This window comes from Natator depressus, chromosome 7, assembly GCF_965152275.1.
Source record: "Natator depressus isolate rNatDep1 chromosome 7, rNatDep2.hap1, whole genome shotgun sequence".
In the NCBI taxonomy this organism is placed as follows: Eukaryota; Metazoa; Chordata; order Testudines; family Cheloniidae; genus Natator; species Natator depressus.
The window spans coordinates 104,814,968-104,842,793 of record NC_134240.1 but is presented as its reverse complement, the minus strand read 5'-3'; the positions used below and the strand labels follow the sequence as shown (position 1 = coordinate 104,842,793).

The window sequence follows — 27,826 nt, the reverse complement described above, 5'->3', positions numbered from 1 at the left end:
TAATCGGAGCTTAAGTGACCAGAGTGCTGGGACAGATGTTGGCTCTCAGCACTTGGTTATTGTACCTTAGATACATTTAAAATACACATATACTTACTAGTGATGCTTCTCTATCTGCTGCCAATTCCCTCCCAGAGAAGATCTAAGGATGAAGCCTTATTAGTGAATTGGAGCAACTGAACTGCACCAAACACTTGTGCTGGCACAATCATGCTCTTAATTTTTCTATTTCCTTTTCCAGAAAATGTTGGTAATTATTTCATACTTTTTCTTTTGAGATTTGTTTCAGTTTGGGTTCACTTCTTTCTCCTGCATTTTAAATTACTCATGCCTCACAGTCTCCTTGAGAAGGACTCTCTTTATCTCAGTCTGTCTTTTCTCCATTCATGCTTATCTTTGGCTTATCTTTCATTTTGATAAGATTATCTGTGTTCTATAACTTTTCTAGTTCTCCTACGTTCCTGGCTCCTGCAATGCTTGCCTCTTGCTTTCCTTTTTTGGATTAATTATTCCACAGCATTGTTCATCCACATCCGTATTTTGTTTGCGTTATTGATTGAAGGGGACACGTAGAAACCTTTGTCATGAACTGAGCTGATTGGAGAACATTTGTCATTGTACAAATTTCTTGTTATTTTAATAGTGAATTATTAGACATACTTTCCCCCATTATTTGTTCTGCTGTGGTCATGAGTGCTTCGAAGGATGTGGGTCACTCTCTGCTGGGTGTCTGCTAATAAGTTTTTCTAGTGAGATACACATAAGACTACACTGATGATTATAATGATTTGTATAATCAGTAGCTGCTGTGACCTAATGAGCAGGAGCTGTGAACAGTTCTTACTTAGAATTATTTCATCTCAGGATAATAATTTCAAAAATGCCTAAATCTCATTTTCAAAAATAACTTAATTTCAGATTTGTAAAGGTTATTGGGTACTTTAGGATGCAGATTGGTGCCTACTTGGATTTACAAAAGCACCAAACTTCCAAAAGTGCCTAACTTCCATTGGTTTCAGAGTAACAGCCATGTTAGTCTGTATTCGCAAAAAGAAAAGGAGGACTTGTGGCACCTTAGAGACTAACCAATTTATTTGAGCATAAGCTTTCGTGAGCTACAGCTCACTTCATCGGATGCATACTGTGGAAAATACAGAAGACGTTTTTATTCACACAAACCATGAAAAAATGGGTGATTATCACTACCAAAGGTTTTCTCTCCCCCCACCCCACTCTCCTGCTGGTAATAGCTTATGTAAAATGATCACTCTCCTTACAATGTGTATGATAATCAAGGTGGGTCATTTCCAGCACAAATCCAGGTTTTCTCCCTCCCCCCCACCCCCCACAAAACAAACCCACTCTCCTGTTGGTAATAGCTTATCTAAAGTGATCACTCTCCTTACAATGTGTATGATAATCAAGGTGGGCCACCTGAAAGAACAGATGTTTTTGTTGGCTTGAGCAGAAGGAAGAAGAAGAGGAGAGGTATGTGTTGTTTTCTATTCCTATACCTCTCTCCCTTCCTTGAGAATTATTTTCAGCTGGGGTTCAAGTGACTGCAGGTTTGTAGGACGGGAAACCCTCTCTGTGTCTTTGCCAATATGTAAATGTCTTGCTCACACCTGCCAAAGAATTCTTCCTGCCAAAGAATGGACACTTAACTAGGTGATGGCTCATCTGATTATGTTCTGACTGAGGCATCAATTTGCCTATTGTTTCTGAGGAGCTGGTCTGTGCCTGCTTTTCTAAACTTAGTAATGCTATACAGTAGAATCTTATAACTTTACATACAGTGTTATCACACTTATTTTACAGTAGAACCTCAGAGTTATGAACACCTCCGGAATGGAGGTTGTTCATAACTCTGAAATGTTTGTAACTCTGTACAAAACTATATTGTTGTTCTTGCAGAAGTTTACAACTGAACATTGACTTAATACAGCTTTGAAACTTTACTATGCAGAAGAAAAATGCTGCTTGCCCTTTTTTTAGTAGTTTAACATACTACTATACTGTATTTGCTTCTTTTTTTTTTGGTCTCTGCTACTGCCTGTTTGCATACTTCCAGTTCCAAATAAGGTATGTGGTTGACTGGTCAGTTCGTAACTCTGTGTTCATAATTCTGAGGTTCTGCTGTACGAGGACAGTAATGTTCAGCAGACTGAGTTTTCAAAAGATACCTCACAAGACACACTTCGTACAAAATGAATCATAGTCTTGTAAAAGGGTGAACATGAGAGTATAGACTTTCACAATGGAAAAACCCTGTTTTGGCTCCTTTCTCAGTCTCCAAGACATAATATCAGAGAGTATCTATAATTGCACCTACAGTGTTGTTACAAACATTTCACGGTAATATTAATGAGAAGTGTGTTGTTAGATTTCAAACCATATAGTGCATGTCACCTTTTAAATAAATATCATCACACCAGTGTGGAGGCAGAGTGAGTATGCCAGGCCTGACAGAAGTTGCTGACACAGTGGAGTGACCCCTTTGCAGTGTCACAGAGGACTCCTATGAAAGTGGTGCAGAGGCCCCCTGAACCAGCTGAGTTGGCACATTGGCAGAGCCAGTGCTAGCCATTGGGGACCCTAAGCAGGAACATGTTTGGCCTCCCAAAACTAAAGTAGGCAAGTTCTTATAATAAAAAGCAAATGGGGTGGACCCCTGAGCTGCTCAGAGCCCAGAGCAATTGTTTAGTCTGCTTATGCCTAGCACCAGCTCTGCACATTGGGGCCAATGAGTATTTATGAATCTGACTTGGAATGCAGTGATGAAGGAGGAAATACAGCTGTATGCTGGTATAATGGAGCAAACTATTCCTGCTGAGAACTGATGAAGAAATGGATTGTGATAGGCAGTGCTGTCAGGGGTTTCTGTCATAATGTTCACAGAGAGTGGAATTCAAGCAGTGTGTGTAGATCACTTCTTCCCCCTCTTCAAATCAAATCTGGGTGCATGTTAGATCTGTGCCAGGTTCATAATGATGACTCTTCTCATTAAAACTGTTAAAATGCATGTCAAGGGGATTCAGAGGGTACATCAAGAGCCGAGAGGTGATCTGAAGTATTTGCCATTTGAGAGCTGGAAAAGGGGGAGAAAACAAACACCTTCTTTGTTTCCTAAGCTAAACATATACTTGGCACTGCTGATAACAAATAAGCAAAATATTATCCCAGCAATTAACAGGCAGGTTTTCATGCCCACTGATTTCCAGTTTGTTTGATCTGTAGTTTAACATTTTGTTCAATTACAGTAAGTTCCATTTCAAAGATATCAAAACACATACATTTGCAGAGCTATAGAGCACAGTGCCCAATAAATTTATGATAAGTTGGTTGGTCAAATGGATTCCATGCCTAAGAGGAAAGATACTACCAGGGGAAAGTGAATGTATCCCCCTCCACTCTACCATGTGGGGCCAGATTGTGAGCCTTTCACTTGCACTGATGAGTTGTTCAGAAAACTAGGTCCCACTAAAATCATCTGTTTATTTACAAAGGCCAAAGCATTGTCAAGATAACCACATCAGAAAACAGCCCAGCAATGCAATCAAAACATATGAGAATGACAACCAAAAATTATTTGTACTACCATAGTGCCTAGGAGCCCTAGTCCTGGACTAGGGCCTAATTGTTCTAGATGCTGTAGAAACACAGAACAATGCATCCGATGAAGTGAGCTGTAGCTCACGAAAGCTTATGCTCAAATAAATTGGTTAGTTTCTAAGGTGCCACAAGTCCTCCTTTTCTTTTTGCGAATACAGACGAACACGGCTGCTACTCTGAAACAGAACAAAAAAGACATTTCCTGTCCCAAAATGTTTAGTCTGAGCTCTCAATCAATAATTACAGTCAAAACAATGGTCAAAGAATGATCCATCACTCCTGTACGGATTTCAGTGTTTTACTCTAATCTTCCCCAAACCTAAATTATTTAGTAATGAACACTTATGCAACAGAAAGAAGTAAAGAATGTAGGGAAGATCATTTTTAAAGATTGATTGTCATGCTCTGGAGTAACTTGTTCACAGGGGACAAAAATTTATCCATCTCTCTCCAGCACCCTCTGGATAATCTAGCAAATGTCTAGGCTGGCAGTTATCCACATGGGCAACTCACATTTGAGGCAATAGGAGTGGTGAGTATGGAAAGCAGGACAGAGTTTGGAAATCCAAGGCTGCTTTAGCTATAGGCAAGCGAGGCAGCTGACTTGGTGACAGCTTTCCAGGCAGCTAACTAGAGTAGTGGATTTTAACTTGGTGGGGGGGAGGATGGGACTGGACCAAACCCGAGCAGCATTGTGAACCCACATGTCAGGTTGCAACAACATATACTCAGATTTGGCCTGGCCGCTGTCATGATGGAAGGGTGACGAGGCCGAATTTGAGTGAGGTGGGGTGGTATCACACTGAAGTGTTGCCTACCACAGCCAAATTCCTTGAGCAACCTTTGTTGGTAATGTGAGGCACAGTGAAAACAGTTTTACCATGGATTTCTTTCCACAAGCATTTTGTTTGCAATTTTCAGCAATCTCTGCTGTATGTCTAATTTTGCAACTAAACCTACAGTACTTATGTAATTCCCCCTCCCCAGTTATGTTACAGCATAACAGGACTGTATGTGTCAGATTCAGTTAAGAGAATGCACTGTTAATTACAAACAAACTCATCAGCAGAGTTCTGCAAATGGCAGCTACTTAAATCTTTAAGAAGTAGAATATTCAAGTGTACATCAAGTGCTTGGGTTTGGTGAGCAGAAGAACTAAAATATGGTCAGGACACTACAGTGATGGATATTATAAATGTATATTTAATAATCAAAATAAAGTTGTGGGAATAGTTTTGAGACAGAAAGATAAAATCTGATATTTTAAAATTAAATAAGCTTGCATTAAAAGAACCTTATTAAGGTTGTCAAGTCAAGCACTCAAAAATTAGGAAATACCATAAGTGAGGTTGCCTGGGGAACACAAATTCAGCCTTTTTTGTGCATGTGCATTATGATGCAGTCTTTAATTAGATGACCATATGCTATTTCCCCTCATTCCGTTAATGAACAGTTATTCAATATTTTTTGAATCATTCTCATTCAACATGTGGCCTCAGGTCCTTTTTAATACATGCCATACAAAGCTATTCATTTACTTGGGTGTTTCTATTGTGTGCTCTCTAGCAGGTGAGTATTTCAGAAATAAAAATGAAGTTGTATGATTAAATGGCATAATTAATCCCACGTTATAGCTGGGCAACTGAGGCACAGAGAGATTAAGTCCAAAATTGTCAAGTTTCTTCTAATTTCCAGTGCTCTACTTGATGTACCTAGAGCTTGATCTTTCCAGAGTATGTATCAATTTTATATTTTCAAAGCACAGCTTCAATTGAGCATGCTGCAGTATCTGCATACTAACAGGTACTCTGAACAGCCAGTGCAGCCTGGTGGTTCATGATACGTGTTGGTATGCAGGTACTGTCTGGTCTCTGTGAAAGGGGGGTTCTTGTGACAGGGTGGTCTGCCTCTTTAAGGGGCTGGGGAGCAGCCAATCATGTTCGGAAGAGAAGCCTCACAGGCATGTGCTGGGAATCATCCAACCCAGCTGAGCAGTGTCCGGTGATGGCGTGATATTACTAGCTTGGGAGATACAGATTCCAAGGCCATAAGGAACCATTGTGGTCATCAAGTCTGGACTGCAAAAATACTTTTCTATAACAGCAGCAGAAGACTGCAAGAGGCCCTGACTGCTGAGCTGTTAGGGCAGAGCCGCCACAATTTGTGTTGGGAATAGGACTATTACTTTGTTTCCTTTTGTGTGGGTGGGTGTTGGACAACCACCAAAGCCCTGAGGCAAAGGTTATGAACTGATCTGAGAGTAGCTGATTATTTTTCTTCAGGCTGGTGACTGAGTCCTGCAACTTACACTTCTTCTCCAGAATCTACCTGCCCCTAAAATTTTTTTAAAAAAGAGAGTAGCATAAAAATGATGTGGAATTTCTTAAAGATAGCTTTTTCTGGAGGAAGTAACTGAAATAAATGATAAGAAATAAAAGCAGCATTAAGGACACCTATATTGTTATCATGGTTTACCGGAACAGCTTGGCAGCAAAAGCTTTTTTTAAAGGTGACCCATGTAACACTTCCTTTTAACTAATTTGATAGAGGAAAGATCAGATTTCAGGGGCTGCCTCTATATATTTTCAAGCAAAGTGTATCTTGAAGTTCATTGCTTTTCTTGCACCGCTAAACCCAGTCAAAATGTATGACTCTGTGACTTTCATTTGGCTGTTGCTTTTATATTCAGGTATTGTGTCTAAAATGTTCTGATTTCTCCCATTTTTTCCCCTTACCTATAAAAGGATGAAGACAAGTTTTCAGAGAGCTATTCAGGTAGAAAAGTTGGCAGCCTATACTGCTGAGAAAAACTATTACCTAAATTCCTGGAACTCTTTAGTTCAGTAAAACTATGGGCCTGATTCTAACTTTACACCATTGTCACTACATTAACTTCAGAGCAATTATTTCTGATTAAACATTGGTGTCCTTTTGAGGAGAATCAGGTCTTGTGGTTTTGGTCTTTGCAACTAATGACATGGTTGTTGTTTAGTGCTTGTATAATGCTTTTCTTTTTCAATGTGCTTTATGAACAGATGTTACATTATGTGTAGTGGTAATTGTGTCAGTCCCAGGATATTAGAGAGACAAGGTGGGTGAGGTAATATCTTTTATTGGACTAACCTAAGAAGAGCTCTGTGTGGCTTGAAAATTTCTCTCTTGCCAACAGAAGTTGGTCCAATAAAAGATATTATCTCACCCGCCTCGTGTCTCAGATGTTACGTAAATGTTTTGGACCCAGTTCATTTGTTGTGTAAAGGGTGGTTAATGATTTTGGTGAAACGGAAGTGTAATTTGTACAATGGTGGTATTCATTGCTAGTATAACTGTTGTGTAAATCCCCTTAGTCAAAGTTGAGGATAGAGCAGGCAGGGAAAGGGGAGAGGTAAATGCAGAATAAAGGAGATGTTTCCACCCCTTCTGGCCATTGCAGTCATGCAGTGGTAATGAAAGATACCTTACTTTACTACTGTCTACCTTAACCTAGAACCTCTCTCTCTCTCTCTCCTCCAAAATATGATAGAGAATTTGACATAAATCATGCTACAAACTAAATATGAACAACAGATGTTGCTTACTGTCCTGCATTTTATAGTCTTCTGTGTCTGATCTTTAACATCACAACTGCTTGTTTTTGACACTGACTACCATACAACTTGTATCAATTTCCATTTTATACTGTATTGCTTTCCTTGGTCACAGATTGACAGTATCTAATGTGCTGCATGTTGCTACATGAATACACTACACATATACTGTAGGTGCTGTGAATTTCCCAACAAAATGATCTAACCAATTTTCTGAAGTGAATGGCAGCTTGAGGAAGAAAGGGTGTAACCCACTTACTACACTGAGGGCTTTATCAAATAACGGGTTGCTTAAATTTGCCCAGCTTCAGCTAAGGGCCCTAATGGCTACATTGTCCATTTGAATTGCTAAATGAAACCATACTCCAAATCTTGGAGTCAAATGAGAGCGGTGTAACACTGATACAAGTCAAAAGGCTGATTGATTTAAGCTTTTGCGCACATCTATTCAGAAGTGATTAGAGTTATCACGTCATGAAATTGTACTTTTACTTGCTTATCTATTTATTCTGATTAGGCCAAATCATTATGTCCTTCCTTACTCATTTATATATTCAGTGGAAGTTTTGACATCAATTCCAGAGTAAGGTCTGAGTAAAAATCAAGTAAAACATTAAGATTTGGTCTCTTGTTTGATCTAATTTACAGTATTAAATCTATCTGAGATACCCTTCCAATCTAGTTAACCTATTCATCTATCCATTATATCTATGAGGATTTACAAAATTCCATTTTGCTTCTATCTTGCATAGAAAATGGTATTCAACCTTTTAATCTAATACCTTCCAAACCGAGCTACCTCCTTCCCGATGAAAAGTTCCCATTATTTGATTTTTCATTTACTTATTAGAAGATGTTAATTTTCTCTACTGACTTTACTTCTGTTTGGTTTCCTGCAGAACGATAATGTATTTATGTTGCTGTGGCACATGGACATATGCTGTAAACTTTTAGAAAATGAGTAATGTTTTTAACAGTACTTAAATTTTCATGTAAATGTACATACCTCACTAACGTTTTTCTTTAACAAGTGTATTAATCATTTATGGCTATGTACACATAATCTCCTTAGATTTTTATATTACTGTTCTACTACTTTCTCCCCACACTATCTATAATAAACTTGTAAGATGTTATTTGGCTTTATGTTTCCATAATGCTATATTATTCTAATGAATAAAGTTTAATGTTACTTTATTTAAAATACTGTGGGCCAGATTCACCAGCAAGCTTTGAATCACCAGAATGGCTTAAGGCAGCTGGGCCATAGCAACACTTATGGTCTTTTGTGTGTTGACTGCGTATGAACTGAAACTTAGGTTTATATGTATGTATGTAACAGTTGTAATATGGCCCTCTTTATGTGCAGCATATTCTGATGCACTCTTCTGTCTGTCTCTCTCTGTGTTTATCAAAGCAACTGATCTATTCTATATTTTAGAGTTTTTATTTGTTTAAAATATCTTTGATAAATTTTATTTAATATGGCAATTGTCAAAAAGAGTGAGGTCCTTTCTAGTTTTGGATCTGACATGGAAGCAAAACTGTATGGGCAGCTAACTCTCCTACCACAAAATACATGTAACTGCCATATGCCACCCTCTGGCATCAATGGATGGGGGAAATTGATGGGGCTGATGGTAAAAGGGGGACAATCCCGGTAGCAAGGGAGGGAGACACTGGCTGTCATAAATATAAAGGGAAGGGTAACCACCTTTCTGAAAACAGTGCTATAAAATCCCTCCTGGCCAGAGGCAAAACCCTTTCACCTGTAAAGGGTTAAGAAGCTAAGATAACCTCGCTAGCACCTGACCAAAATGACGAATGAGGAGACAAGATACTTTCAAAGCTGGGGTGGGGTGGGAGGAACAAAGGGTCTGTCTGTCTGTGTGATGCTTTTGCCAGGACCAGGTCAGGAATGCTCTTCAGAACTTCGGTTAAATTAGTAAGTAATCTAGCTAGAAATGCGTTAGATTTCCTTTTGTTAAATGGCTGGTAAAATAGGTTGTGCTGAATGGAATGTATATTCCTGTTTTTGTGTCTTTTTGTAACTTAAGGTTTTGCCTAGAGGGATTCTCTATGTTTTGAATCTGATTACCCTGTAAGGTATTTACCATCCTGATTTTACAGAAGTGATTCTTTTACTTTTTCTTTAATTAAAATTCTTCTTTTAAGATCCTGATTGTTTTTTCATTGTTCTTAAGATCCAAGTGTTTGGGTCTGTGTTCACCTATGCAAATTGGTGAGGATTATTATCAAGCTTTCCCCAGGAAAGGGGGTGTAGGGCTTGGGGGGATATTTTGAGGGGAAGACATCTCCAAGTGGGCTCTTTCCCTGTTCTTTGTTTAACATGATTGGTGTTGGCAGCATACTGTTCAAGGACAAGGCAAAGTTTGTACCTTGAGGAAGTTTTTAGCCTAAGCTGGTAAGAATAAGCTTAGGGAGTCTTTCTTGCAGATCCCCACATCTGTACCCTAGAGTTCAGGGTAAAAGGGGGACAATCCCGGTAGCAAGGGAGGGAGACACTGGCCAAGGGACAATAGATAATAAAATGAACAGTTCCCAGAGGTAAAAGACCTGGGATTTTGGTGGTGGGCATTGGGCTCATGCAATAGGATCAGACCTTGTAGCCTTCGTGGGTTGAGGTCATCACCTGCTGCATCCTCTCTCCCCTTCATGATGGGGAGAGTCCTAGGACTCTCAGAGACCTGAATCCTGCAGAGTAGGCTGAAGACAGCCACCTCATGTTATGGGTTATATGGTAAGGATCCCCATTGCCCTGCTGCTAGTTACGGATTCTATTGTAAGGAGCTCTGTAACCTCCACATTAGAACCAATTAAATGCCTGGTAGAGGAATAGGGTGATGGGCGGGTAGCTCTGCATCAAAGTTTATAAAAGGTGTGGTCTGCTGCTTAATTCCATGCATGTGTCTGTTCTCATTTTGCCTCTTTGTGTCCTCATCAATGAACTCAGTGGGAAAGAATCAAAATGAAGAGATTTGAAGTCAACTCCCTCCCACCTCCAATTCATTTTGAGATACTGGGTTTGGTCTCTTTCTAGTATAACCCTTGTGAAATTACATTGCTCCCAGATTTTGGTAATGCTACACTTCATAGGAATCAACACACTCAAATTGCACTTCTGTTTAACAAAGGAGTTCTACGTTTGCTTTTATCTTTTGTATTAACATCCTTCCTTTACTTGCTATTGTTGTGTGTGTTCTTCGTGCTACTTATGTAATTCTACAGTGTGTATGTCAGACTGTGGAGGATACAGACTCAAAGCTCAATAGTGTCTTGATTTAGTGGGGATTCTATTTAATTTTAACACCACTATTGTTGTCTTTTTGCATGTATCAGCCTCTGGAGAAACCACTATGGAGTACACTATAAGTCGTAAGTCATGTCTACTTTACTTCATAACAGAGGGACTAATTCTGGGTGGTTCTGACTGCAGCAGTGTGGGAAACAGGTTCCCAATCATGGAAAAATGTTTGAGATATCAAAAAAAGTTCCTATCCTGGCTGACATGATGAAAAGTCAAAATGTCAAAAATGTTAGCAACAAAAAGTCCAAAATTGCTGTGTAGATGTTCGGGCTCAGGTTAGAGCCTGAGCTCTGACACCCTACCCCTATCCTGGAGCCCTGGCTCCAGCCCAAATCTGAGCTATAACACAATTTTACATCTCTGCAGCCTGACTCAGTTGACGAAGGCCAGCTGTGGGTGTTGAATTACAGTGTAGCCATAGACTTCACACACATCACATTAGCTACGGTCACTTAGAGTAAGAGGTGTGATTAAGGCAGGGCTAAAAGGTATTCCTTGCTTTTTAAGCATTTATGTCAGCTACTTGTGGTCCTTAAGTACCACGATGTGTGTTTAATAAAGTCCTTATACAAAATATATATTCCCACCAAAAAAGTCCCCAAAAGTTGGTAATTGTGGACATAGTTATTCTTATTTGTTACCGCCCTTGCCCCCCTCTAATTATCTCTGCTTTTTTTTACATCCGCTTGTTGCTGCTTATCTTAAATTAGACTCTCAGCAAGTTGCGGCATTGTACTGTGTGTATGTATAGTGGCTAGCCCTACAGGGCCCTCATCCTGATCTGGGGGATTCTGTATGCTACAGTAATTCTAACACTACAACTAATCATTAGGTTTAAACTAGAGTTTGAGTTTGAGGCTGAAACAGGATTCAGATCTGAAATCCCGCCTCTCAATTAGAAGGACAGCAAATATAAGGCTTTGGCCAATCAGCATTCTAGAACTTCATAAAGGTTCATGAGTTCCTGTTTTCAAAAGCAGAAATTTTTAAAGAAATGAATAAAATCGAATGGTATTTTTATTCAATAAAACCTGCTACATTTACCTTTTCCTACCTATTCACATAGTTTCTCCAGGTATTACATCTCGGGTCAGATTTAGTTGTACTAATGGCTAATTTCAGTGCCAGTCTGGCTCCATTGTACTGTAGGAAGCATTCATCCTTATAGAAGGGTTATGGATGGTACCACCATTGCCCAGTGGAGGACAGCTCCAAAAACTCCTCTGTTGAAGTGCCATTTGTCAAGATTGCCAAAGTGATGTGCTGAATCCAGAGCATTCTATTGGCACTTCAGTCACTCCTGTGCCACATAGAGCACAACCATGTGTGGTGTTTACTGCTCTCCAAGATGATCCCCAAAGGCCTGGTTGTGTATATGTTTCCTCACAGATGGGCATGGTACTGCTGATATCTTTGCGCTTTTGTTCCAGTGGAATTTGTGCAAATCCTGAAAAGAATCAGATCACAGATCACTACAGATCATAGATCAAACCACTTTATCTTGCTTCCTTTTTTAATAAGTGAAATAATTTTGTGCCTGTCACACTGCAGCTGAAGCCCCCATTTTGCTAAAATCAATCAGGAATTATTATAGAAGGGAACAGTTTTGCTTGACTATTAATATTAATCTTTTTACATGAACAGCTCTACCAGAAAATACAACACGGGTAGAATGTATTACATATGGTAAATTGCATATCCTTGGCTTTTTAATAGAGGGATAAATCTTGAGCACCCCGGGCAGCTACTACCCACCATAAACACTGAAAAGGAGCAGGAAATGCTCAGGATTTGGCCGGCAGTATCTTTCTTCAATGCTTTGAAAAATGGTCAAGCCAGCTCAAAACAAAAGGGAACTGACTCTCTTTTGTCTTTCAAACTGCAAATGGAACTCTGAGGTACAAAAAAGTTCAGTTAATGTAAGAACAGGAATACAAATAGATTATGTCTCTGTACTTTTTTGGTTTAGGTGAGTGTCAAAGATGAAATACCAAAGTACCAAATGAGAAAGATGTTATTTATTTGCAGTATTTCCACCCCAAACAAACCAGGAAAAACTGGATTTTTGTCCCAATGTTCAGAAATACATAGATCCAAACTGTAATCTGGGCAAATAGTTAAATGAAATTGGCTCATTGAATTCAACAGATGGTAGGGTGTTCTGGTCTGTGATTTTCTTTTGGGTTCACCTATGGAAAATAGATTCAGAATTTTAAAACAAAATTGAAATCAGCTTTGTTTTACATTCTCTCATTTTATGTTCTCCAATAGGAGATCAGTGTGGTGGCTTCCTCTCAAATCCATCTGGGTCACTTTCTAGCCCGTATTACCCTGGAAACGGTCTCATCACACAGTGTGTCTGGGAAATACAAATAGAATATAATCACATAGTACTAGTCTTCTCTTATGTTAGGTAAGTATGAGGAATTACCAGCATCCTAGCCTTCTGAGAACACTTATTTTATTCATGTATCTAGGATCTTGGCATTGCTGGAAATTTCTAGGACAGCAACTGCCTTCAGTCCATTTTTGTTGCACTCAGAGGAGATGGTATGGGCTGGCAGGCTTGTGTGGGGTGCTGTGTTGCGGGTGGTGAAGAGAGAAATATTCTCACACTCCTAGAGGCAGAAAGTTTTTTGGGTTGGAAAAGCTTAGTCCCATGCTAAAAAGTCCTTTCACAATGACATGGGCAGTGATGGATAGCAACATTAGAGTGCTGCCCTCTGCTCCTTCTTTGGACTTGGTCTCTTACTGTAGTCATCCTCGAGGAGCTTGGAGTCCGTTGGCAGGCTGTGTGTAGCGCTGGGTGAGCTATTTTGGAAAACTAGCTTATTGGCTGAGAAATGCAATTTAATTTATTTTTACCTGAAACTATTTGTGAATTTGACACACATTCAAGAAATATTTTCAGGGGGAAAAAAAACCTTTTTGGGCCTAGGTTCGCAAGTGGATTTAGGTGCCATTCACAAAACAGTTGGAGGTGGTGGTGGCCCCAAGGTAACTTTTACCCCAGTAATTAGGGCACTCATCTGGGAGACTCAGGTTCAGTTCCCTCCTCTGCCTGATGTGCCGCAGGAATTTGAAGTTAGGTCTTCCACCTTCAAGAAGAGTTTTCTAACCATGTAGCTAACCTTTGAGTAAAAAAGGGGCGGGGGGCATCACCTGTTCCTCTTTTCTGAATGTATCCCTTCATTTCCTCTGCTTGTATTTTAAAAGAAAGTTTAAAATGCTCAGAAACTAAACATTTTGTTTGCCCTGAAACAAACTTTTTGTTGACTTTTCTGATTTGCTGCAATTATTCAGAATTTATGGTTTCAGATAGAGTTGAACCAATTTTTTCCCAATATTTCTGTTTGGCCAGAACTGTCACAAACTTAAACATTAGTTATTCATCCAGCTCTAGTTGTGTGGTCAAATGTCGAGGGGTGAGCGAGACTCTTCATGCATTCAAAGGCTCCCAAAGGTCCTCAGTTACTGAACATTGGATTCAGTGGAGAACAAAGAAGAATTAGAGTCCGAATGCAATGTGTAGTAGTTGGAGCAGATAGGCTGCTTCTCCTCCTCCTCAAAAAGGACAGGAAGAGCAGTAGATCCATTGAAGGGAAGAGAGGCTCCAGTGCCTACATTTTAGCAAATAAGTCACTTTTCATGAGGCTGCCTTTTGTGGGATTGAGGTGGAAGAATTAATTTCTAGATCAAATAAATCTCTTTGTACGGTGGTATGTGAGAGATTGGGGACAGAATTCCTAGATTTTTGGAATACAAGGATCTGTGCAATCCCTCACCTGGCATCATTGAAAGGACTAATGAATGACACAGAGGTATAAAATAATGTGACTATATTACCCAGTTTATAAAACATATGTTGTTAACTTACTTCCACAGTTTGAACTGCTTTCAGGAATTTATTGAAATCTATGATGGACCCATGTATGCATCACCCTTACTTGGGAAAATCTGTAATGGGTCAAATCTCAGCTATGTATCATCTTCAAACACACTGACAGTTCTATTACACAGAGACTCCTATAACTCAGGATATGGGTTTTCTGCTTATTATTACTCTATGTTCCCAGGTAAGACTAAGATTTACATGTTTACTATTAATCTATTAATTTGAATATACCCAAAGTCCAGATTTTTACATATTTTTGGATGTCTGTGATTAAAGCTTGATTATTTTTATTTAATAACCATTATCTTTGATCTGCATTTTATTGGTGGTTAACATTTTGTGTTAATTTGAGACCACAGTCCTTGGATTTGTCTAATAAAAAGGATACATTTTGGTAAAAATCCTTGTTAAGACAGCTGCTATTGGTCATCTGCCAAGTGTTTCTCAGGAGCTAGGATTGGCTGGAAACAACCCATAGAAAAATGAGTCAGGGAAAGAATCCTCTCCCCATCCTGACACTATTGCATCAGTTCGCTTTGCTACTAGGCAAGTCTGTTAAGATTAAGGACACTTAGAAAACCTTGGATAGAATTAAATTGCAATATATGCATTTTATATTAATTGTTTGTATTTTATACGCACATCCTTTTTTAAAAAGGCTAAACAAATCTATCTTGGTGAATTTGATAGAAAAATATTGAATTCAACAGCAGGAATATAAGAGGGTGAGAAAAACCTATAGGAAGAATTGCATTCTCTACTAAATTCTGCATGTTTTCAGAATCATTTCTGAAGACCCAGTTACATTTCTATAGATAAATAAGGGGTGTTCATGCCTATCAAAGGCTGTGGTGACTTATATGTAGGCCCAAAGTTGAGGAGTAAATCCACTAAACAGGGACACCATTACTTTCCTATTCAATTCTAGCTCCACTTTCTAGCTGTGTCAGAACCTATCTTCCTCCAGTGTGATCTTGTTAGTTTGATTTCCATAAAGTTAGGACTGCTGTCCATTTTTCTCAGAAAGGATTGATTTTTTTCCTCACTGGCTTGACTTCAAAGCCATACTTGTTTGTATAATGCTGTAGTGCAGAAATTTCATAAAATGTTCTTAAGGACTGTATAGATTATTGCTAATGCTGAAGTTTGTATCAAATTTTACTGTTTACTTTTTACATTTAAGAGTCTTCTACAGCTGCACTGATGACACCAGGTGAAACATTTTTCCTTTTACAATGCAAAACTATGTATTATTGTAACTATGCAATGCTGTTGGTACTTCTGGGATTTCATGGTTATATCTTTGTTCAGACTCTTTTTCTTTTTTAAATTTAGGGCAGCATTTAATTTTTCCCAAGGGATTTATCTCCTCCCTATCATTATTTCCCTTTGAATTTGTGTGCATAAAAAGGAGGCTATAGCCCTGTAAATCCATACCATATTTTCTTTCCCCTATGAGCGCAAGAGATAATCTTAAATCAATTAATTGGTTCGAACTTCCTGCCATTTCTCTTGGATCATCAAGCACTGTCTCTATAAAGGAAATGATTGTCCACCCACCCTTTCACTTGGCCTCAGGAGCAGTCTTGGGAACAAAGATGAAATTTTTGGATGAGAAAGAGGTGGACAGGAAATGCTATGTTATTGTACTTCCATGGACCTTGCATTCTGAGAGTGAGATTCCTTTATACGTGATTGGAATCTGGCTTGGAACCACATCTGTATTTGGTTTGCAATCATAGTAAGACCCGCAAGGGTTGTCTTCTGAAAGCATGGTTGTTCATGATTTGTTTTGGTGAGATTTTATTTCATTTTTGAAATCACAGATGGAAATTCTCACATTTTCACTCAGACTCAAGGAAAGAGCCTATATTACACCAAAATATTAGTGTGTATTAACTAAAGAGAGAGGCCAAGGAAGGGGCGGGGGGTGTTTTGTATCTGGATTCCAATTACCTTTGGTTTGGTGATCGTGCTCATGAACTATGCTAAGAGAGTAGTTTACAGTTTTATTTAACAAAGATGGTTGCTAATTTTGCTTCTTTTTGTTTTGTAGATACAGCTCTTCCAAGTACTTCACCAACCACTATAAATTGTAAGTCAGGTGTTATATTGGTTTTACTGTTTTTTTCCTGAAGTCTGTGTTAAGCATCCAAACTTTAACTGTGTCTCAGAATCTTTTGAGCAGCCACAGGTTGTATACTGCATCACTCCAACACACTTAGCTCTGCTAGGGAGACTCCTACATGAGATCTTCCTTTTCTTTACATGACTACTCTACTTGCATTTTTACATCTACTGTGGTATTCCAATCCCTCTGTATTAGGCTCCAGGTTGCCTACACTGTGTTAATTATCACAAGCTCTGGAGGCTGATGTGCCTCAGACTGAGCTGTGAGCCCAAGCGCATTAAATGCAAAATGGAATCATCTGGGGCCCAGCTGAGAGACAAAGGGACTCTACGAGAGGTGTATAAAGGTGTAAGGGAAACCAGTAGAGGAAATGACCGCAGTGTAGAGTGGATTTCTGTATGTGAAGGTTTAAGGAGGGAGCTAGAGGTCCGTGAGGAAGGAGCCATGAACACATTTGGTGTCATCTTAGTAAAGAGAAGCATAGCCTGATTAGATAGATTCTCTTAAACCAAACTTTTCTGAACCTTCTTGTGCATTTACCTCTTATTGACCTTGTGTATATACCTTTTTGCAGTATAAGCATGCAACCCTTAGTTGAAATGTGCTCTGAGAGATTTAAACTATTGATGGGCAAACTTGCTTGTACAAAGTGCATTTTCATTTATGTGGAGGTGCTGTGCATAATCAGATTTATTTTATGTATTCCTGTGATCATGCGGAAACTGATGTTGAGGAGTGCAGGATTAATGTATGGTCTAGAACCTTAACCCTCATCTGGGGGATGTGGTGCATCTTGCGCAGGGCCAAGCTGCAAGCAAACTGCCCTGAAGGGGACAGCTAGGGATTTCCCTGGCCCAGAAACACCTGGCTAGCACAAAACCACTATAATGCTCTACTCCACTCACTCATGGCTCTGGTGTGGAGGGTGTGATGGGAGAGATTAGAAGAGGCAAGGCCAGAGAGCACTGTGCTCTGGCAATCCTCACCCACATAATGGCTCCTAGGGGTTATTACAAGCCGGTGGAAGTTTAAGCGGCCCTTAGGCTTCTGCAACTTGTGCCAAGGCATGTATGGCTACCTCTTCTCTTCCCCCAGCAGTTGCATTGAGGCATCTTCTGGATAAACAGATTAAATATCTTCACCAGAAATAAAACCAAAAGGAATTCTAAAATATACTGGTTTTTGTTCCTCTTAGCAATAAATGGCTCGTGTGGTGGCTACCTTTCCACAGCTTCTGGATCATTCTCCAGTCCATTCTTCCCTGGAAACTATCCAGTGAATGTACAATGTGTCTGGAGAATAGAAGTCAAGAACAATTATTATATCAGACTCATCTTTAAGCATCTTGAGTAAGTAAAATATTAGGTATTGAACTGCAGTTTAACCTTCAGAGGATTTGATATAAAGTGATGACTTCCACTTTCCATATTTGTTTGGCCTTTTTTTTTTTTTTTAAAGATTTTGATCTTGCATAGAAGAGCCTCATAATCTTACTGACCTCTTTGAACTATTTGATTTTGAGTTTTGAAAGATGTTCCATTGCTTATGTTTCTTATGAATTTTATTTTATTTCATTATTAAAGTCTCCGATCAACCAAATACAGTAGAAGGTCTGATCTGGCAAGCTAGTAGCTGACCAATTTACTACCACGCAAGAGTCTCGTTTGGTCCTTTTGCTTCTTCGATAGCTGGCACTGGAAATGCTCCTGAGGCAGCCTACCTCTCTCTGGATCCTATCAAGCAAAGCATTTAAGCACATCGTATTCTATGGGACTACTCTGGTGCTTAAAATTAAACACATGCTTAAGTACCTTGACAGTTCTGGGCCTCTGTAGGCAAGCCATATGTCTCATTTCTGGAGTAGCACTGAACTGGAACTGTTAGCCAACTTTCCTTGACTGGAAGAACCTTTGTTTGGCATGAACACTTGATGGTGAAGGGAGTCAGGCTAAAGCAAGTGGGGAGATCTTTAGAGTCATCAAAGGGTTGGAATAGCTCAAAAGGCAGGGGGAAACATAGTTTTGTTTTTCTTTAAAAACAGAACAAGAAAAATCTGTTTTAATGTTAGCCAAGCACAGATTCAATGTTTTTACTATCTTTAACTCAGCTCATATGCTGTGTTCATTGTACAGTCCGACAAGTTGTACGGGTATTTTTGGAAGAATAAATAAATGTTAGCTACTGTAGCATTGATGTGACATGGTTTTGTGGTTGAATCCAAACTTGATCTATGTGAGAGAAAGAGTTTTCGTTCAGAAAACGCCAGCCCTATAAAACAAGGCAATAGTTTGTGAATAAGCTTGATTGTCTACTGCTTGATCTTTATAGCCCCTGTTCTGTAAGTGAGTCTTCAGACTCTGTAGCTGTCAGTCCAACACCTTCCACAAACAATGCAATCTCATTTAAAAACACATTTTTAAAAGGAAAAAGAATATATACACACACCTTTGACTTATGTCAAATGTTCCTCTCCAGATCTCACTGTTTGTCTCCATTGCATATCACTCTGTGCAGAACCTGTGCGGAATATGCAACAGAGATCTAAATGGCAGTTCTGAGAGGAGAATTTTTCCATAGATTTGCATTAGTTCACCAAATCATTTGCTAGCCCAATAGTGTTCACGCTATTATATAATTAGTTTAGTGCTAGGTTCCCTCTGAAGTCAATGGGAGTCAGTTCGTTCCAACTGCATTTCACTCATTTTGAAAACTGTTATTTTCTAACTCTGATATTACTTTAGAGTAACACATAACTTTATCTCCACAGGCTAGAAGTTTCATATAATTGTGCTTATGACTTTGTTGAAGTCTATGATGGTCCTCTGAATACATCTTCTCTACTTGGGAGGATTTGTGATGGTTCAAATTACACATTTACATCATCTTCAAATACAATGACTGTTCTGTTTTCAAGTGACTTTAGTTATACAAGAAGTGGATTCAGTGCTTACTATGATTCGTTTCCAGAAAAGAACAATGATACAGGTAAGCTTGCCTTAAATATAGCAATGTGCCCATTAGTAAGGTAACAATAAGGGCCTAATCAAGCCAGGGAAGTTAATGGAAAGACTCCCATTCATTTAGTGGACATTAGATCAGGCTAAATTTGATATCTTGCAGTGTTGTAGCTATGTTGGTTCCAGGATATTAGAGAGACAAGGTGGGTAAAGTAATATCTTTTATTGGACCAATTTCTGCTGGTGAAAGACAAGCTTTTGAGCTTACCCAGAGGTTTTAAGTCAGGATCCAGTCAATTTTTAATTATAGTAATGTTTGGATACATATATAAAATTAATATTAACCTTTCCTTCTGTCTCATCATTTAGCACTGTCATGTTCTGGACAGTATATGCGTGCAGTCATTAACAGAACCTATCTGCAGTCATTGGGCTACAATGCTTGGGATGTTTATCTGAACGCCTCGTCCTGTGGGCCACAACAGATCACGGAAAACTATGTTATATTCAACATACCTTTTACTGGATGTGGTACAATAAGACAGGTGAGAAATTTACTTTTTATTCATGTGTCACTTTTGCATGTGAACGCACCTTTAGTTGAACAAAGCAATTTAAATTATTTTTGGGAAAAAATGATCAGTCAAACCATTTGCTTTAAAAGATACAGAAATATTTGTTTAAAAGTGCCCATCCTATGTTTGAAGTGATTAGTTTGTTTGTTGTGCATGAGTTTGTCTAACCACCTTACTGACAATTAGGAGCCCTGACTTTAAAAAAGAAAATCCTGAGGGGAAATTACAATAAATACAGAATCCTGTCACTTCATATTTATCAGGATGACTCAAGGTGTTGGTAGTACGAATGGCTGAAGAGCCTTTGACCTCTTGGTCACATTTGTGAATGTTGCCCAGGTCAGTGGTATCTGGAAAAACTCCATGTGGTAGTGCCATAGGGTGTGCCCTCAGCTACCCGGTGCATTGCCCGGTCCGTTTGCATGGTCTCTTATTCATGCTATACATACAATGTGTATCTTTAGATTCACAGCACTGCAGAGCATAGTATAAGCATGTGTCAGGAAAAGTCTTCCATCCAACTTTCTCTACCTCACCAGCTCACTCTCTGAGCTCCCCACTTCCTGTTCCTGCCAATTATGTATCATCCCTTACTGAGCTAACTACCCAGATAGCCCAATCATGGCCCCCAAGTGTCAAATCTCCACGTAAATTGCCTCCAATTAAGCCTATAATCTTCTTTGTTAGGCAATTCGCTACAAGATCATCATGCTACAGCTAGGGCTATGTCTATACTACGCACCTTTTAGTGACACATCTGTGCCGCTACAGCCATGCCACTAAAAGGTGCTCAGTGTAGCTGCTCTTTATCGGCAGGAAAGAGAGCTCTCCTGTCAACAAAATAAATCCACCCCCAACAAGAGGCAGTAACTTTGTTGGCAGGAGAGCTCTCCTGCCGACAAAGCACTGTCCACACTGACGCTTTTTGTCGGTAAAACTTTTGTCATTCAGGGGGGTGGGGGTGGATTCTCATATCCCTGAATGACAAAAGTTTTACCAAAGAAAGTGCAGTGTAGACAAAGCCTAGCACTCTGTCACAGGTAGACGGTGGACAAAATCCCCTTGAATTTTAGGGGAGAGGGTAATATTTGAATCCCTAAACCCTACCTCTTTCTTTTACAAGTCCTGGGGAAGATGTACAACCAGAAGGGACTGATTCTTTGGTTCTGTTTCAGATGTGGCCAAAATCTGTCAAGAGCAGCCAAAAGGGAAGAAATCTACCTCGTATCCCTAAAAGTGGCCCTTCTGTGCCAGGGTTGAGACTCACTGTAGAGATTGGGGGAAATCAGCTATCATTCTGTGGATAAACAGAGTAGCTTAAACTCAAGGACTTTCAGTTGGTATCTTTCACGAGCAAGAAATTCATTCTAAAATCAAAAAATGTAAAGATCACTTTGATTAAATATGTACATCCTGGCCATGGACCACTAAGGTGTGCAAATGTAATTCATCATGTACGTAGTTTACAAACTATTGCAGAAGGGGCATTAATTGAGCAGCAGGTGCTAATACAAAAATTGAGCAAAACGAATAGTACAATGTTTCTTTTCTTATGTCATTTTGATAAAGCACCTACATTAATTAACCATTGGAAGTGTACACTGAGTAGCTAGAATACTATTATATAAAAACTGATAGTGGCCTGAACAAAATCCCTGTAATTTGGGTGCTGAAGATAAATCCAAACTTTGTCAATAGGCCCTGTCTTTATAATGGACTGAACAAAACCCCTATATCTGAACTACCATAGACTTTGGGATGTCTGAAATCCTGATCCAGAACTGACTTTCACAGCATGAACTGATCTCTAATAAAATAAATAGATAAAAAAACAAAGTCCAATGAATTTATAAAAGTGCCTTCAGAGAACAGGTTTTATGCTAGCTCTAGGAGCCCTGCTACATCTTGTCTTAAAAGTGAATTTATGGCTGTTGCTCTTCAGGTTAGTGACAAACTAGATGTGTTCCAGAGCACTTGTATAGCCTTGAAAGGCAGTCACTTGTTAAACCCTGCTGGTGAGGGTTAGGGTGATCACCAACAGTGTTATGCCAAACCACAAAATACATATTAATCAAAAATGTGCAAACTCCCCATTCTCCTGGAATATAGGAGGAATTGGGCAAGAGAGAAGCAGTGCTGTTTTGACAAGAGATTCCAATCAGTGGACTAAGGTGTGCATTTTACTAGGGACTAATTTTTGCAGTGGGCTGTTTATGTCAGAACTAAATTAAAGGTGCAACATCAATTTGAAAATCCTGTTGGAAAATTTTATACCTAATATGTTACAAGTGATACCTGAGATTATGCAAACGGGGTGGGGGGGAATACATCTATTTTTTCAGCTTGTTTGCTTTCTGCATTGGGCAGAATTTTGTGAATAATCAATGTTCCGTGACATAGTTGGTCAGTTTCACCTTTTCTGAAAAGACCATAAACATCAACAGAAAAGCAGAAAAACTCTTCTAATATTTTTAAGTAGTTAGAACCAAACGCAAAAACCAACCCCCTCGCCGCCGCCCCAACATACTATTTAAACAGTGTTCTTTGGAAAATTAGATATTTTTTTAAAAATTAGCTAGTTTTTTAAAGTCTCAAGTTGACAGTGTCTTTTTACATAATCAACTATTCCAACTGCAACATTTTGATAAAATACATTCGTGAACCACATTTTATTCTCTCATATTTTCACAGGTGAAAAATAACACTATCACGTATTCCAATGTAATCAGAACATCTCCTTCTGATTATATTATCACAAGGAAAAACAACTTTCAGTTTCACGTTACCTGCAAAATGAACCAGGACACAATGGTAGAAATAATGTATGTTGCCAAAGGTGATATTGACAAAAGTGAAACCCAGCCTGGCAGATATGACGTGAATATTTCATTTTATGAATCATCAAATTTCTCAAATCCAGTTTACAATTCCCCATACTATGTTGACCTAAACCAGGATTTATTCCTTCAAGCCACTCTCTACAGTTCCGATTCAAACCTGGTGATGTTTACAGACACGTGCATGGCATCTCCATATTCTGATGACTTCACAAACCTGACTTACGTTTTAATCAGGAATGGGTAAGGACTTTTAGTTATAAAGAAGTTATACCTAAAGTTATACATGTATCTTTCTTTCTGCTTTTATTGCTTGCATTGCAGCAGTAAAGCAGACACATTTACTCTGATTCCTCAGTGTTTGTTAGTAGAGCAATTCTGATTTATTTTGTTTTTGTTTTTTCATTACAGATGTATAAGAGATTCCACCTACAGCTCGTACTATTCACCAGTGGGATACATTGTTCGTTTCAAATTCAATGCCTTCAAGTTTCTCAACAGACATGCTGCCATTTACTTGCAGTGCAAGATAGTTGTATGCAGTTCATATGATTATTATTCTCGGTGCTATCAGGGATGTTTAGCGAGGCGCAAGAGGGATACAAGTCCTTACCAGGAAAAAATAGATGTTGTTGTGGGTCCAGTCCAGCGTAAAAAAGAAACCAATGAGGACAGAAAATCTGGTAATTTATTTTATGGCCTTTTCTCTTGCTGTATCTAAGTATAATTTTACATAAATGTGATACTTAAAGGATATTGTATGTCATATTCTTTGTCTACTTTTGGGGGAGGGATAGCTCAGTGGTTTAAGCATTGGCCTGCTAAATCCAGGGTTGTGAGTTCAAAGCCTGAGGGGGCCATTTAGGGATCGGGGGCAAAAATTGGGCATTTGGTCCTGCTTAGAGCAGGGGGTTGGACTAGATGACCTCTTGAGGTCCCTTCCAACCCTGGTATTCTATGAAATCATGAATTCTAAACAGGAGTGTGCTAAGGGACAAACCTTTTTTCCTTGTGAACGCAATTTAATGGCAACAAGGAGTTAATTATAAAAGTATCCAGAAATTTGTCAAGCATCAGTTATTCCCACAAAAAAATCTCCACCCTATTGTCAATTTATGTCATAAAATGATTACACACTGATAATCTGCTTTCCTTTATAACGCCTTCTCTAAACAAATCTGTAATCTTTACTTTTTCCTTCTTCAAATCCCTCTTCAAGACCCACTTCTGCTTTGATGGTTAAAAAACCCCAGCCAACTAGTGTTCGTTGGCCTTGCTAATATTTATTGATAAACTTACATTCAAATTATTTAGAAACATCATCTTAGCTCACCTACTTAACTGCAGTTTGTATTGCTTTCACCCTGGTCTCTCACTCTCTCCTTTTCTTCTGTTTGTTACTCACTTATTACATTTTGTTTCACATTAGATTATTAGCTTTTGGGTCAGAGGCCTTATCTTCCTAGTGTTTGCAGAGTGCATAGCATAATGAGAACCCAGTCCTAAATGGAGCTGTAATGCAACTAATAATGGATATCATCATCATTATAAACCTTAATGGACTTGTTTACAGACATAATCATGATTACAGAAAATAATGGTGTACTGATCTTTTACTGTAGGATAAGAGCGAATGCTTGATCAAAATATTGACTTACGGGGAAACAAATGTCTCAGAATTGGTAACAAGGCATTTCATTTCACTTTCACAGATGCTAGTTCAAATTTACTCTGAACCTCTAGCTCCTGAAAGCTGTTACCATTTGATTGCTGGTCAACGGGCTGTGTAAAATAAATTGGTGGCCTCAGGTCTGGATAATTACATTACAAACACCATCAACAATTGGAACTTTTGTGATAGTCTCAGAGACCTCATGATGCTAATGCGCACAGACTTAGCTATCCTCCTATCCCTGCAGCTGGTTGATGGTCTTCCAGGTCATGGTTGAGACACACTGACAAAGCAGTGTGAGATATTGGCATTGCTGCTGTTTTGTGTTGCACCTGAGCAAAAGATGTTAAACTCCAGACTTCTCTATTAGTCATTTTTAACATAGGCTGCATTTGCTTGTGCTATTTTACTTTAACAGACATTAAACAATTTGCTCTTGTTTTCAAAATTAAATTTATCAGCATGGCACTTTTCGTCAGACTATTATGATTCTAAATGGCAATGAACTCTTTACCTTTAAATCTCAATGGTGTCCTTTATGCTCTATCACTCTGGCAACGCCTATGTATTTATGTACTGGCAAAAGATTAAGTCAGATAAACTCTCTCTGTTATTTACAGACCCACACAAGAGAGAGTTTCTGGAAAAAGATGACATACACAGCCCATCTGTTGTTGCCATTTTGCTCTTGGCAGGAGTTGTTTTGGTTCTCACCGGGGCCCTTTTGAGAAGTAAACTGAGAAGGAGAACTGAGTATCAGGTACTGTGAGAGAATACCACAAAGCATCACTTGAGGTGGCTCAGCCTCATTCTTTCATGAATGTATTCAATGTCGAACATTTGCACAATGATTTAATAGGTAACATAATAAATTAAAAAAGGAAAGTACTTGGCTTTCAAAGGTCAACAATAAATGTACAGAACATACTCTAATATGCAGAGATGTGTTCCACTAAACCTGATTTGGATGCACTTTAAATGAAGAGTCTCAAATAGGGCTTGAGGAAAATAAATCTTTAGTTTTGTGTGTGCAGACAAAAGTGCACATGCACCAATTTTACCTGCAATATCTTGCCTTCGTACACACAAATGGACATTGATATGTTCAAAGTGGGTAACTGTGCAGGCAGTAGATGGGTGCACAATTATTTGATTCACGTAGAATTTGGTGATTTCCTACCATGTTTACTGCATTGTATTTTGGCTACAGTCATCAGTCGGGATATGTTTGGGAAGGTTTTGACTAGGTCGGTTGGAGAGAAAAGACAGCTGTGAAATTCCGATCTGGACTTGGGGGTGCTGAGTTCTGTGGATTCAGGTTGGGGCCACCTTTGCATTTAACTAGCACAAATAAGTGTATTTCTCTGGAAGTAACATGAAAATTCCTGCTCTTGTTAATTTAGTAAATAGTTAATTATTAAAGTGATGCATCTTGAAATCCAACACTTGTTTAGCATAGGGAGTATATTAAGTTTTTATTATACCTAATTAAATTTATTATACCGAAATAATCAATCAGTATAAACAGTTTAAAATATAATAAATGTACTTAGGAAGTAATTACAAATGAAGGTTTATATGAGTGTATTTTGTTTCTGATTAAGATGCAAAACCGACATCAAATAAAATGCTAAAACTCTGTCAATGAACTGCGTGTTTATTTTTTACCCTAGATAGGGAAAGCATGGCATTAGATATGATTGCATCTTATTTCTTTTTAGGCTAAATCGGCACTCCACACCTAAGCCATCCACACACAAATCAGTCTGACTCAGGTCCGTGAGCAATCAAGCCCTGGATCCTAGGACCCTGCTAGGGGGATGGGAGAGGGCCCGAGTCCCATTTTGACTCTGGTCCAAGCCCTGTCATTTTGCAGAGTGGACTCATGTCAAAAGGTCTGCGTAGTCCAGTATGGATGCATTGGCACTGCTGTGAGACCTGAGTCCATCAATTGTAAACCTAGGTTTATATTGCAGTATGGATGCTCAAGCTCTGGCTTAGACATGTGTAGACATGTATATACATTTTATTAATGTGAATTTATAGCTACTTTTCTACCACTAATCCCCATCTACGTGCAATAATCTAGAATCTAATAAATGTCAAAAAAAATAGGTAAAACATTCAAGTTATAGATCTGCTTTGAGTAGAGGAAAACCACTCCCACAAGGGCACTATTCTCTCTTGCCTCTACATCCAGCTATGGTCTGACATTTTTATTGCTCATGGTCTAATTTAGGTCCTGATTTCTATAGGGTTACTCTTGTATGTAAACATTTGCAAAAGGAGCCTAAAATTGTAGGGTCCTCTGATCTGGGGCCTTGTCAGCTTATATGCCTGTAAAGCACAATCCACAATAACAAATGACTAATTCCTGCAGCCTTTACTTGAAGGCTCTTCAGATCAGTTTTTCATGCAGAATATGGCCCAACAGTTTAAATAAAGAGTTAATTGATGCTTATTATGAAAAATCATACGCTCCAACTTCCCACACTATGAACTTTCAGATGGGCCGAATATAGTGGGTAGGCAGCATGAGCACCCCTAGGGACAAAACATCTTGAATTCCAGTTACTGTATAAGGTAGGCAACCTCTCCAATTTAAGAAAGAAAGAACTGTGTCATAGCAAAGAAAGCACTTCAGGATATCTGCTCATTGTGATTAAAATCCATGTTAAAGTCTACTCTAGATTTGACACAAGTGAAGCAAGTTCACAAATCTAACTTCTGATACCTGTGCCAATCTCCTGCGGATGTTAATTTGAGCTACGTGTGCACACTGAAGAAAGAATGCCCCCCTAAGTGTAGGCGGATCAGGAAATTACATGGTACAATACACATGTTAAGAAAACCAAAATAATGAAGTTACTGTAGAACATACCTTTTGTCAAGGAGGTTTCTCACCGTAAAAAATAATAATAGGTCTACTGAAACAGTTCCTCCTTACTGATTTCTTGCAGGCAATGAAAGATCAAATTCCATAGCACACCCCTAAGTAACTATAAACCTGTAAACTCTGCAGAACATTTACTCAGGTTGACTACACAGCCAGTCAAATTGGGTACCAAGCTGATCTTGGTACTAATTTCGGATCTGATCCTTCAGTCCTTAACGTCATTGGAAGTTTTGCTGGTTAGGATAGCAAGAGCAAGCCCTTCAATTATTAAACTCTATCATACAACGAAACTAGTTTGTCATACTGGTGCTATGTTTACAATCCAAGAAATAGATT

At 38.9% G+C, this 27,826-nt stretch overlaps 1 protein-coding gene across 1 annotated transcript; it reads left to right on the top strand.

Annotated features, from left to right (window-relative positions):
- The first annotated feature begins 10,576 nt into the window (after positions 1 to 10,576).
- On the top strand, positions 10,577 to 23,702 carry LOC141991352 (scavenger receptor cysteine-rich domain-containing protein DMBT1-like). The gene is made up of 9 exons (XM_074959649.1): positions 10,577 to 10,595; positions 12,799 to 12,940; positions 14,413 to 14,603; positions 16,479 to 16,517; positions 17,749 to 17,902; positions 19,321 to 19,538; positions 19,880 to 20,055; positions 22,777 to 23,165; positions 23,334 to 23,702. Exons 1-9 carry the CDS (start codon positions 10,577 to 10,579, stop codon positions 23,641 to 23,643), a joined length of 1,638 nt encoding a protein of 545 aa, XP_074815750.1. The 3' UTR covers positions 23,644 to 23,702.
- The last annotated feature ends 4,124 nt before the right edge of the window (positions 23,703 to 27,826 follow it).

Coding starts and splice junctions, on each gene's coding strand:
- LOC141991352 (XM_074959649.1), top strand. Junction 12,941..14,412: donor CTAGTCTTCTCTTATGTTAG/GTAAGTATGAGG, acceptor TTACTTCCACAG/TTTGAACTGCTTTCAGGAAT. Junction 19,539..19,879: donor AGAAAAGAACAATGATACAG/GTAAGCTTGCCT, acceptor CTCATCATTTAG/CACTGTCATGTTCTGGACAG.